The following is a 12,417-nucleotide window of genomic DNA, read 5'->3' on the forward strand; positions in this document are numbered from 1 at the left end:
AAATATGCTCAGTGTTATTTATTTCCATTTGAATGTATACATAATATATATTGTACCTGCAAAAATTATATTTATAAAAATCGCTATAAGTACAACATGCAAATTCAATTCATGTCGATAACGTGCTTCGTAGGAAGCAAATATCTTGTTCGATGAGATGCGTCGTAAATTGCTTTACAACGTCTTGTTCAAAATACTGTAATATCCTAATAATTCTCCTATATGCACTTGGTAAAAAATATTTCCGATTCGAAGCCTCTCTCGATAAATTAGTTCCGAAGCGAATGGTCACGCGCAAGCACGTAAAACGTTTAGTATCGATCGCACTTTTAAAATATTCACAAATATCAGTAATTTAACGAGTTTCAAAATTATGTGCCCTTTAACTACAGCAACTCGTTGGCTTAGGATCAAGCCCGGAACGTTTAGTTATGGACACTCGTGTGAACTCTTCTGCGACTGTTGGGTGGATACCAATTGTGTCTTTCAGTTTTGGGAATGTTAAATTACACCTACAAAATAAACAATAAAAAATAACAGGAGCACAAAATAATTTATAACGCCAAAAAAACAAACGAAAAAAGTTAATAACATACTTCATAGCAGCCGAGAAGCCTTGGATGACTTCACCAGCATGTGGACCGACGAAGTGCATACCAAGCACTCTTTCATCACCGCCTTTAAAAGCAACAACTTTCAGATAACAATTAGAAACATCCTTCTGCGGTACAAAAAATTCCGTGGGTTTATAATACATATGGTACACATCTATCTTTTCATCTCCGTGAATAGCAATCGCAGCTTCTTCGCTGAGACCGACACAGCCATATTCTAAAGGACTAAACACTGTCGTCGCTACGTTCGTGTAATCCATTTGTTGCGTTGATTTTCCAAACAATCTTCTTGCCAACAATCGTCCAGCATGTATAGCAACAGGTGTTAACTCTGGTTTTTTCTAAGGTATATGAAAATAGTTGTAAACGTATATGTGTTTCCATGACTTTAAACTCTCACATAACAACTTCTTGTACTTTTATAACAAATACTATAGAATCTTATTATACGGAATTAAACATTCCGGGTATATACGTTGCTTAAATGAATATAAAGGTAGCTAATAAAAAAAAGAAACTCAGAGGTATAAATGCCATTATTGAAACTGCTATGATCTATTGATTTCATTGAAATAATAGTAACTTTATAAATCTGATAATTTCAGAGCAATAGACAAATATCGCAAAATCTATCATTCTGTATTTCTTTAACAAATCCGAATCCAGAAAAATGATATCTCAATCTTTAACTCTAGATCACATATTTCAATTTCACCAAAATCCCGAACATCGAATGTAAAAAGTGCACGATTTGGTGTAAAATGGTTTGAAATCTTTTTACAAAATTCAGTATTTGAAAATTGATAAATAAAAAACTCACATGAAGCACATCGCCGACAGCGTATATATTTGGAACATTCGTTTGTTCGTCTACCGCGTCAATTTTTCCAGAATCAGGAACAGTTTTGATATTAGCATTCTCAGGCTTTAATTGTGCTGTGAGCGCTTTGCGACCAATAGCAAAAAGAACAGTGTCGAAAACATCTTTATGGGTCTGTCCATCCTAATATAATGGAAAATGTATTATAATACGTGAACGTTAAACGTTGATTATTTGAAACGAGCTTGGAAGCATACTTTATCGACCCAATGTACGAGAAGCCGGTCATCGCTTTGTTTCTCAATTTTCGACGGCTTAGCTTGGTAGATGAAGTGCACACCGCGTCTTTCCATTTCTTGAGCAACAATGTTTGCCATTTGTTGATCGAATCCTCGCAAAATGATGGAACGAACCATTACTGTTGCATCATAGCCTAAACCATTCAAGAATCCAGCACACTCCAAACCAATGTCTATTTATTTATTAAGGAAATTAAACGTACGTATAGAAACTAAATTGAAAAATTAACAATTCTAATTGTCACGGAAAGAGGATACATCCTGCACCAACGACAAGCGTTTTTCCTGGTGCTTTCTTTAAACTAAAAATATCATCGCTAGTTATACCATATTCCAAAGCACCAGGAATGTCGGGGTATTTGGGTCTACCACCTACAGCAATCAAAATGTTTCGAGCTGTATACGTTTTTTGTTCTCCATTCTTCATTTTTCCCCACAGTGTGTGTTCATCCTTAAAATATGCTTCCGCATTAATGTATTCAACTAATCTGCAAATATAAAAGATATACCCATTGGCATCGACTCCTTTTTGAAAAGGAGACCCGAGAGTTGAAATCAACAGATCTAGCGACGTAGACCTTTTTTCTAAACCCTTTACGAACGATTGCCGCTCAATCGGAACTCAGTTTCGAAAAAAAAATTCCTTACCATAAATATAATTTCTAGCCAGAAATGTCTGCCCGAATTTTCATGCGAATCTTTAAAATATCATAACTTCTGAACGGATTGGGCGATTTCAATGTTTAAAAAACCAAACTACGTATATTTTAATGGAGAATATGTGTAAATCGTAAAAATATTCGAAAAGTTGGTCCTTGACCTCGCAAAATGAGAGAAACCCCATAAAAATGGTCCCATTTTCAAACAATCATAACTCCTACAATTGTGAATATACTTCAATGAAACTTTTTTCTGAAGTAGAACTATGGGTACCTACAAAAAAGTATTACACAACTTTTCTGTAGGGCGTCAAACAAAATTACTAAAAATGAAAAAGGAATTTTTAAGAAAAATCGACAGGGGGTAGCTGCCTAAATTTTTCGACGAAAAAAAAAATTTTTAATTAATTCTGAAAAAATTATTTTCGGTTGCGGAGGTCAATTACAATCATTTTTTGTTAATACACATACCTTCGAAATCCTATCCACTTTCGAGAAAAAAATTCGAGTAAGTGCTGAAAGTTATGAGTGAAAAAAGAAACCTTCGAATCATCTTGGAAAAATTATTTTTAGTTGTAGGGGTCAATTGCAGACATTTTTGGTCAACGGACATACCCCCGAAATCCTACTCAGTTTCGAGAAAGAAATTCCGTACCATAAATATAATTTCTGGTCAGAAATGTCTGCCCGAATTTTCATGCGAATCTTTAAAACGTCATAACTTGTGAACGGATTGGGCGATTTTAATGTTTAAAAAAGCAAACTACGCGTATTTTGATGGAGAACATATACAAATCACAAAAATATCCGAAAAGTTGATCCTTGACCTCGCAAAATGAGAAAAATCCCATAAAAATGGTCCAATTTTCAAACAGTCATAACTCCTACAATTGTGAATATATTTCAATGAAACTTTTTTCTGAAGTAGAGCTCATGGGTACCTACAAAAAAGTATTAGACAACTTTTCTGTAGGGCGTCAAACAAAATTACTAAAAATGAAAAAGGAATTTTTAAGAATAATCGACAGGGGGTAGCTGCCTAAATTTTTCGACGAAAAAAAAAATTTTTAATTAATTCTAAAAAAATTATTTTCGGTTGTGGGGGTCAATTACAATCATTTTTGGTGAATAGACATACCCCCGAAATCTTGCGCATTTTCGAAAAAAAAATTCAGTACGGGCGGAACTTTAAACGTTAATAACTTTTTAACGAAGTCTCCATCAACAAATTGGTATTCTTGATTTTCGTCATATTTTGGCCTCTAGAATCCCCCATTAAAATTTTTCCCAGGGGTGGTCGAACACCCTGTATAATATTTGTTTTATTTGGAAACGTATACAGTAATACTCTTAACATATTAAGAACGTTTAATTTGAAGTCAATAAAAATTAGATTTAATATTGGGTTAAGAAAACAGTTAAGAGTCTTCCATTAACTTTCACTGAGTTGGACTACTTATCACCTACCCTAGAATCTCTAGCATACTCTTATACTCTAAAAATTACCCTTCTACCCTTACTGGACAAAAAATAAACATATCTTTTATATAAAATCGTAATAACACTAACCTTGTTCTAAGATCTACACGCGTGGTCCAATTCACAGATTTTATATGATTTTGTACAGCGGTTCTCAATGCCTCCCAATCATGTTGAATAGTTTTTGGATCTGGCAATTGCCAACCATAGAACGTCGATTCCTAGAATAAAATTATAAGATTAAAAGGTTCTTAAAATTTTTATAAACAGTCTTAATTTTAATGAAGTACATACATGGACAGCTTCTCCTAGCAAAGCAGCTTGATGCATCAATTTCTTTGGTATACAACCAACATTTACGCAAGTGCCACCCAAACCCCAAGTGGAACCTCGAGGAGATGGTGTAACATAATCAAAAACTGCAACTTTTGCACCTAGATCCGCTGCTTCTTTAGCTGCTGCTAAACCACCGGATCCACCACCAATAACAAGCAGGTCGTACATGAATGTTTGATCAGCTGAGGAAAAATAAATAATTATTAAAAATAAATTTTCAAATATTTTTGTTCAAGTTACATGGGTAAACTGTTGTATGTGGCGGCTGATGCAACAGGTATAACATTGCATAATATAAACATTGGTGCAGAGACTTAAACTATAGGCTGACTCTCTGTTGCCAGCATTACGCGATGCCCTTAAACAACTGCTGTCCTAGAAGAGGAACCTCAAATTTGATTTCTAGGACAGTCGAATGGCGAACAACAAGACCCACAATGGGGCCTGACTTTGGCAGACTCGGTCGAATAAATATATACAAACGAAACACAACTGAATTATTCTCCTTTACCCACATTGTACAATATGATGAACTGATTTCTAGAAAATATTGCATAGTGTAAAATTGTTTTGTACAAAGTTAAGAACCAGTGCAAAAATAAGACTTATGTTTCAAAAGACATAATTATTTTTTGTACTATTGTTAAAAATATTAATAACTGTGCAAATGTATGCAGAGTGCATCCCGGAAAATTATACACGATTTTGTAGGTACTTACAACCCACTTTATGATCTACAATTTTTGTTTGAAACATATTTTCATAGAACAAGCGGTTTTCAAACAAATATATCAAAGATGAAAACATGGTTTTCCCCAAGCGCATGGTATTATGTAAGGTTATCAGTAATCCTTTCACTGTGTTAGAATGGGACCGTGTGGGGAGGGGGGCCGTATACCGATTTCAGTTTGCATGAAGTTACACATAATTAGCAAATACATCATATGAGAATTAAATCATTTTGAAGATCGCATACAAGTCGACTAATTTCTTAAATAAATCAAGCTACATTATTTGAATTCGATCGATTGTAACCTTGCCGGTATAGCATGTAACTGTCAAATATAATAAACACAGTTTTCGCTTATCGTCAATAAAATTGAGCCGTGTCTGCGTATAAAATATCACCGGGTTTCGACACTCACAGCATATGCAGGCCATTGCAGTTTTACCATAAGGAAACGCATCGCACCTGGACCATGGTAACTCGAGCAATTTGGCATGAGCAGAGCGAAATGACACGAGCCTAGCGAGCATTGTTAACGTCGCCATGATTATTGCGACCCGATCACGGTCACGTGACGTCACGTTGATCCACCCGTAACACTCAACACACGATAATAAAATTACTTGAGAACTACCAAATATCAAAGATTAGCGACGCGAAATATCCGAAGGAAGAAAGCCGCAAGAAGAAATGAAGTCAATCTTAATCACAGGTTGCAATCGTGGATTGGGTTTGGGTTTAGTGAAACACTTAACGAAACTGTCGCAGCCGCCACGGAATATTTTCGCAACTTGCCGAAACGCGAATAAAGCAAGGGTAAGATTGGCCGCGAAGTAAATAAAAAATGACATTACGTAACGGTTGGATACATTTCACAAGTCCGACTTACCAATTGGTGCCATCGTCGGTTTTCACTATTTCTATTAAATCCACGCTATAAAGGAATGTAACGAGAGATTGTTCGTTTCTTAAAAAAGACGTTAACAATTCGATGCACCGGGCACGAACGACTTCTTAAGACTGAAAGACAAGAGTGAACTAACGCCTATTTCATACGTTTACTGCCATCTGTTACTCGGTAACTACAATCGCGCAAGTTTTAAGTCTGATTTGTAGTGACTCATGTAACACGCATCGTTGATTACGCAAGTCAGTGATGACGTGCAAGTCATTGCAGATTTCATTATAGAATGAAGTTTAAAATCTGATTTTCCGAGCCAATTTTTAAAATTTCGGCAATCGATACTCATGAAAACTCTGACATATAGCATAACGTTTCTTCTTCCAGTTCAAAAATCCTTTCATCGATTTCAGAAATATTATATTTTACGTACAATTTCATAATCGAATAATTCACGAATTTTTTTTAAATTAACCGTACGCTATGCAAACGCCTCAAGGACGGTGTATCTTCATCAAATAATTTACAGTATTGCAATTTAGGAAATTCGTAATGTATTAATTTTTCCAATAGATGAGAATTCAGTATTTTTTTCAGGAATTGACTGCATTAGCTGAGAAATCGACAAATATTCACATTATCGAAATAGGTAAGTACTGATATTTCTCCTTGAGAATTCTTTCCCAACTATATTCCGAGAAAATTAACTCGAGGAATACTAATATAAGTTCCAATTATTTTCAATTCGCGAAAGGTATTATTAGTCAATAGCTTATGCATAACTTATAATAAATATTAGCAATAAAGAATGATATTCTGCAAAAAATATGTGGAAAAAGAAGAAGAAAATAAAACAGTTTTAAAACTTGTTTTGTATTGTAAGATCAAATAGAATACTATGAAACACTATTATAATTAAAATCAGCATAGACTAATATAAATCTAAATTACATATAAAATGATCAGAATGATAAATATATTAAAATTTTTGAAATTTTATTACAGTATTAATAGTTTGTAATAAAATTAATTTAAAAATTAGACAATAATAATAATAATCATTGAAATATGAAATTTACGATACTTTACGAAATATTTATACTAAAATTTAATAAAATAAATTCGTTCTTAAATTTTACGAAGAAATACACGATATATACATATAGAGAGAAATTTCTATACAAAGAATATAGTATACTCAAAGAATTGTTAGAAAAGTACAACGTCATTGCAGAAAATAATTGATGATTCATGTGGACGTTTATAATCGTTCATAGATCACATCATTAAAACAAACAACGAAACATTGGACGAAATCAATAAATTGCACATTAATTTTCAAGGCTTACCGAAAGAATTGTTTTGTTCCTCGACGAGTTCGTCCAACGGCTCCGTGGGTTCTTGCATTTCTTGATCACTTAAATCCGAATCCAAGGTGTGCGATTTCTTTCTACAGCTGAGACACCACGATCTCTTTTTCTTAGAGCTGTCAGATTTCATGTTACAAGATACAATGCCGAGAAAGATTCGTTTGATAGTTTGATCGACGAAATTTTAAACTATCAATTATGTAAAAATTTATTTAAGTACGTTACGAATCGTGTTGATCACGAAGTGCTTCTGCTATCTGATAATAACCGTTCATAATATTTTTGTCATCTTGATAGACGATATGCCACGCAAGAAAAGTCATTTTAGAACAGTAATTAAGTCAATTTTGTGTAGGTGAAACAATTAAATAAAAAAATAAAGATGTAGTGCGATGAAGAAATATAAAAAATTCTGAAAAAGTAGAAAACACTTTATACATATATTTTAACGCAATGTAAAAGATATAGTAATTAAATCGAGAAATACACGTCTAAATATTAATTTTCTACAAATCAAAATTGCATACTTCGTTAAAGACAACGCTTTATTTATACTCGAAACATAGTTTCTTATAACGAAATGGGTGTCTTCTCGATTTGCGTAAAATTATATTTTACCATACATTATTTCTGTACCATAAAAGAAGTTGACGGCAAGAAATTTATGTATAAAGGAAAATAATACAACTTACCGAGAGCGGAAAAATATATTCACCACAAATCGCAATAATTTGAAATATTCTTGAAACTAGGAAAAATTACAGTACAAGAGCAACAAATATGCACCGCGTAACCATTCTACGAAAAATACTATTATATTGATCAGAACAGTTGCTATAGTGCAAAAGTGAAACAACATTTACTGTAAATTTTACTACAGTTAAAGGTATGCTAAATATAGAATAAACTCGTATTCATTATAATTTCTCGTTATATATTTAATAATACGAGAAACTTATGTTCTGTTAACAATAACAACGAACCATTTTTATTATATAATTATGTATTTTCATTATTGCTGTTTAAATTTGAATTTTCTCATTTGTACATTGTTTTTCCTTTTTCTGTTTTTAATTAGATTTAGTCAATACGAAGAATTATGACAAAATAGTGCAAACTGTTGGCGAAAAAGTCGGCAACGACGGGCTGAATGTTTTGTTCAACAATGCTGGGATCAGCTCAAAATTTACAAGACTAAACTTCGTAAAAGAGCAACAACTTACAGAAACATTTTTTGTAAACACAGTGGTGCCAATTTTATTGACAAAGGTAAGTTTCTTGCATACGAATTAAACAGATTTGACGTCTGAATAATAATCAGATAATAACGAATAAAAACAATGATAATAAAATATCTGCACATGATACATAAAATAGATATGACGATCTAATTACATCTTTAAATAACGTTTTTTTAAATATTTTAATTTGTTTTTATTCTCAATTTCTTTGCATGGAATGTTCGTCTTGAAGAGATACTAGATACTAAGAAGAAATAAATTTTTATAAAAATTAATGTTTTATTCATTTATTTTAAATAGGAATTATAATTTAAAAATTATGCGAAAGGCAATGGCTGAATATGTAAATCTTTTAATAGCTAAACTATTCAAATCTGTGAGATAAAAAGTAGACAAAATTGATATTATAAAAACATTATTTTGTTTTTTTTTTCATTGGATCTTTTGAAAAAGTCGTTTCGAAATTGCATTTTCTTAATCTATAAATTATAGAAAAATGTTATTAATTTTTTGTATTTTAAGGCATTTCTGCCATTGTTGAAAATAGCATCTAACAATTTCAAGGACAAGTCAAAGATGAACATCAAAAGGTCTGCAGTTATTAATATGTCCTCCATTCTTGGAAGTATTGCTGAAAATAATCAGGGTGGATATTATCCTTACAGATGTAGCAAGGTAATATTCATTTGTTATAATTAACACTTAATCGTCTTACGTTTGCGTAAATTATATATAATCTTTTTAAATGTTTTTTAATCATGTTTGCAATCAATTTATAATAAACATAGTTGATGGACCTTATTCAATTCATAGACTGCACTTAATGCAGCAACAAAATCAATGAGCATCGATTTAAAGGAAGATGGAATCCTAGTCACTTGTTTACATCCTGGTTGGGTGCGTACAGACATGGGAGGAAACAATGCACCCATGGATATTGATACCAGTGTTAGTAACATTTTGAACACGTTAAGTTCATTAACCTCTGAACATACAGGCTGCTTTATTCAATACGATCGGAAAAGTTTACCGTGGTAAATGATTTTCGTATTGTTGTTAAGCATCAATACTCTGAACACCATAAACAACACCTTCAAATAAAGATTAATTTTGAATTTATACTTTTGATATATGCCATTTGCATAAATATTATATAATTTTTTAAAAAACTATCCAACATGAAACTTTGTTTTAATTAAATATGTTAAAACATGGGTATTAAAGAATATTAAAGCACATGACTTATTCAAATATTTTTCTATGTATATTTTAAAACAGAGTATTAAAATCATAAGTAAAAAATTATATGTACAGTTATCATATAGAGATTATAATAGTTGTTATATGCCACATTTTTTTTTTAATTTTAAAGCCAACGCAAACAAAATTTATAAATCTCGAGTACAATTATTCTGGAACACATGAAAATAGTTAAATTATAATTTCATTAAAGGACGTTTTATTCCCTCTAGAAAATTTATATAAGCATCAATTCAAGTATTCGCAATAATAATATTTTATTGGTAAATGTTGAAGCTTATTTTGTACATGTCACGGTGCTATAACATAATCTGAAGGAATGCAAATTTGCCCTAGAGTAGTAAATTGCAAGAAATGATATTTGATATATGTACAATGATCTTCAATTACCAAATAATTATTGAACGTATGATCGTGTTAGAGGTATAAATACATTGAAATGGAACATTACAAATAAGGGCATTTGAGATACTATTTTACAGCAAAAATAAATGTACTATTATCTATCATACATTTTCAAGATTATAATGCGCAAATGTTTTTTAATCATTTTTGTAAGATATAACTATGAAGCAAATGATAATGTTACGTATATATATGTATATATTATGTAACATATTTATTTACTTCACAGTTATGTATTACAAAAATACTACGTAGATATATTTCAAAAATGAAATAATACTGCGACAACACAAAGATTGTTTAAAATGGACAATCCGTTTCCAACAATAATTTCAATCTATATTTTATTCTCTTCTAATCAGATCTTAAAACGGACTGAACATTCAACATAATTTTTTTATGAAACCATTATTAGTTCTAAAAACTCAATTTCACTACGCGTAATTCAATTTGTTTCGTACAATTAATCTTTTCATCAATATGTAAAAGTTTTTACTAAACATAGGGTAAAGTAGAAAATGAAAAACTTTCGATCTAACCATTCACAACTATGATCTAAGATAATCTTATCTCGTGCAAATTCATACAAGATATAAATGATTTCCTAAATACCTCATTTTCCAAACAACAGTCACAGAATAAACTTTAATCAGTCTTTAACCTTTTAGGCATTGGTTCACTATTTTGAGAATTTGAATCTTCAGAGAACCCCAGATGTGCAGAAAAGTCAGTTAATCCTTGGGAATCGCTAACTGTTGAGAAACCTAATATATTCAAACAAAATTTTTTATATAATCATTCAATGACAAACACTGAATACTTTAAAAATTATAATGATTCAACTCACATGTGTTAGAATCTTCCGTAAGTCCAAAGTTAGAATTAGAAGAATCTAGTCCGCTTTTCCTTGGCAAACCATTTTCCTTGTCTGCAACTGTCTTTCCCTTCTTCTTCTAAACAACAAGGTATTTATTATTACTTCTTATATTTGAATATAACACATGATATTTATTCACCTGATCGAGCGACGATATAGGCACCCACTTATATATCTTCATAGTAGTTTCCCCTATTGTAACCCATTTCTTTTCCCTATAAAAGCATTTGCATGAACAGCACGTTCTTTTGATCGATATTGGATCAACAAATAGAAAGGCTACCTTATTTACTGTTATTAAAAAAGCAGACATAGAACACTATTACTCAATCAACACGCATGAAACATTTCAGAGCTACAGAAGTCTGTTTATAGCCGACATGTGTAATGCAAAATCTTTATTAAATGTCACAAACAATAAAAATTTTAATCCATTCCCGATATCCAATATAATTTTACTACTTTTTTTTTTTTCTTTTGTAATACATTTCAACATTTCCTCGTGCATCTATAATATGTTAAGTGATTTACCAATGGCGAACTTTGTCAACAACTTGCATTACACGCTTAATATCATCCTTGGCACGACTACGAGTCTCTGCACGCACTGACCGCGACATCATGTTATATGATTATAAGTCACTATTAATTGAACACAACACGAAACACTAGGACATTCGTCGGCGAAGAGGTTAGGAAACTGACAGTAGTTACAGATTTCGACAGTGCAGTCATAAACGTCTTTAGATAAAAGACAAAAAAGAGAACTATTATCATAACAAGACAATACGTCTGGAATTAAGAGGTGTGGAGGGAGTGGCGGTAATCAGTGACTTTCATCAACGGGATAAACTTTTCACAAAGAAACGTATCGAATATATAGAAAGTTTCATGTTAATAAAAAGTTCTGACAGAGACGATGCGTTAAATTTAATAAAAGTTAGACATTGTTCAAAATTGTGTTAGAATGAGCATCACTGAAGGAAACTATGAACGAACAAATGGCGCTTGCAACGAACCACGGACAGTGACGGACTTAGAAATAGAGTGACGATTCAACCCTTCGGCTTGAACACAGAACTCTGCGATTATGACAAATTATTATTTAAATAGTACAGAATTCACGTTTAATAACCGTAGGTCCTAAATGTAATGTAAAATTCAGCCTTAAATAATTCCATAGAAACGCAATGAATTTATGTATTTAAATATGTCATGTTATGAATTCCCTATTCTTATTATTCGATGATAATAATAATAAATTCTTGCTATTCAAATAAAAGCTTTATTACTCTTTAATAACAAATAAAAGTTTATTTGTCACGTATTATATGTATTTTGTATTCGACTTTGATTATATTGTTGTTTTAAGGCGGATTTCCAGTGAATTCGCTTTTAATAATTAAGGTCAGAAAACAAACTACATCAT

General features: G+C 31.7%; 3 protein-coding genes across 9 annotated transcripts; 1 reads left to right on the forward strand and 2 right to left on the reverse strand.

Annotated features, from left to right (window-relative positions):
- Window positions 1–3: 3 nt before the first annotated feature.
- Trxr1 (Thioredoxin reductase 1) lies at window positions 4–7,350 on the reverse strand. 3 transcript variants are annotated; one of them, XM_076768708.1, is made up of 8 exons: window positions 7,185–7,350; window positions 4,166–4,389; window positions 3,962–4,092; window positions 1,992–2,221; window positions 1,692–1,906; window positions 1,435–1,617; window positions 597–955; window positions 4–512 (listed from the first exon to the last, which is right to left on the reverse strand). In XM_076768708.1, exons 1-8 carry the CDS (start codon window positions 7,333–7,335, stop codon window positions 383–385), a joined length of 1,623 nt encoding a protein of 540 aa, XP_076624823.1. In that variant the 5' UTR covers window positions 7,336–7,350; the 3' UTR covers window positions 4–382. The 3 variants fall into 3 exon arrangements, with proteins under 3 accessions (XP_076624823.1, XP_076624825.1, XP_076624824.1); XM_076768710.1 differs by lacking the exon at window positions 7,185–7,350 and adding an exon at window positions 5,824–6,005; XM_076768709.1 differs by lacking the exon at window positions 7,185–7,350 and adding an exon at window positions 5,353–5,620.
- On the forward strand, window positions 5,619–11,832 carry Sni (SDR family oxidoreductase sniffer). 2 transcript variants are annotated; one of them, XM_076768711.1, is made up of 6 exons: window positions 5,619–5,750; window positions 6,433–6,484; window positions 8,284–8,474; window positions 8,969–9,121; window positions 9,260–9,480; window positions 10,780–11,832. In XM_076768711.1, exons 1-6 carry the CDS (start codon window positions 5,625–5,627, stop codon window positions 10,805–10,807), a joined length of 771 nt encoding a protein of 256 aa, XP_076624826.1. In that variant the 5' UTR covers window positions 5,619–5,624; the 3' UTR covers window positions 10,808–11,832. The 2 variants fall into 2 exon arrangements, with proteins under 2 accessions (XP_076624826.1, XP_076624827.1); XM_076768712.1 differs by having other exon boundaries at window positions 9,011–9,121.
- Window positions 9,939–11,658, reverse strand: Bcl7-like (chromatin remodeling complex subunit BCL7B-like protein). 4 transcript variants are annotated; one of them, XM_076768719.1, is made up of 4 exons: window positions 11,520–11,658; window positions 11,128–11,203; window positions 10,959–11,061; window positions 9,939–10,875 (listed from the first exon to the last, which is right to left on the reverse strand). In XM_076768719.1, exons 1-4 carry the CDS (start codon window positions 11,609–11,611, stop codon window positions 10,757–10,759), a joined length of 390 nt encoding a protein of 129 aa, XP_076624834.1. In that variant the 5' UTR covers window positions 11,612–11,658; the 3' UTR covers window positions 9,939–10,756. The 4 variants fall into 4 exon arrangements, with proteins under 4 accessions (XP_076624834.1, XP_076624833.1, XP_076624832.1 ...); XM_076768718.1 differs by having other exon boundaries at window positions 10,959–11,064; XM_076768717.1 differs by lacking the exon at window positions 11,520–11,658 and having other exon boundaries at window positions 11,128–11,301.
- Window positions 11,833–12,417: the final 585 nt, after the last annotated feature.

This window comes from Colletes latitarsis, chromosome 7 (genome assembly GCF_051014445.1).
Source record: "Colletes latitarsis isolate SP2378_abdomen chromosome 7, iyColLati1, whole genome shotgun sequence".
NCBI lineage: Eukaryota > Metazoa > Arthropoda > Insecta > Hymenoptera > Colletidae > Colletes > Colletes latitarsis.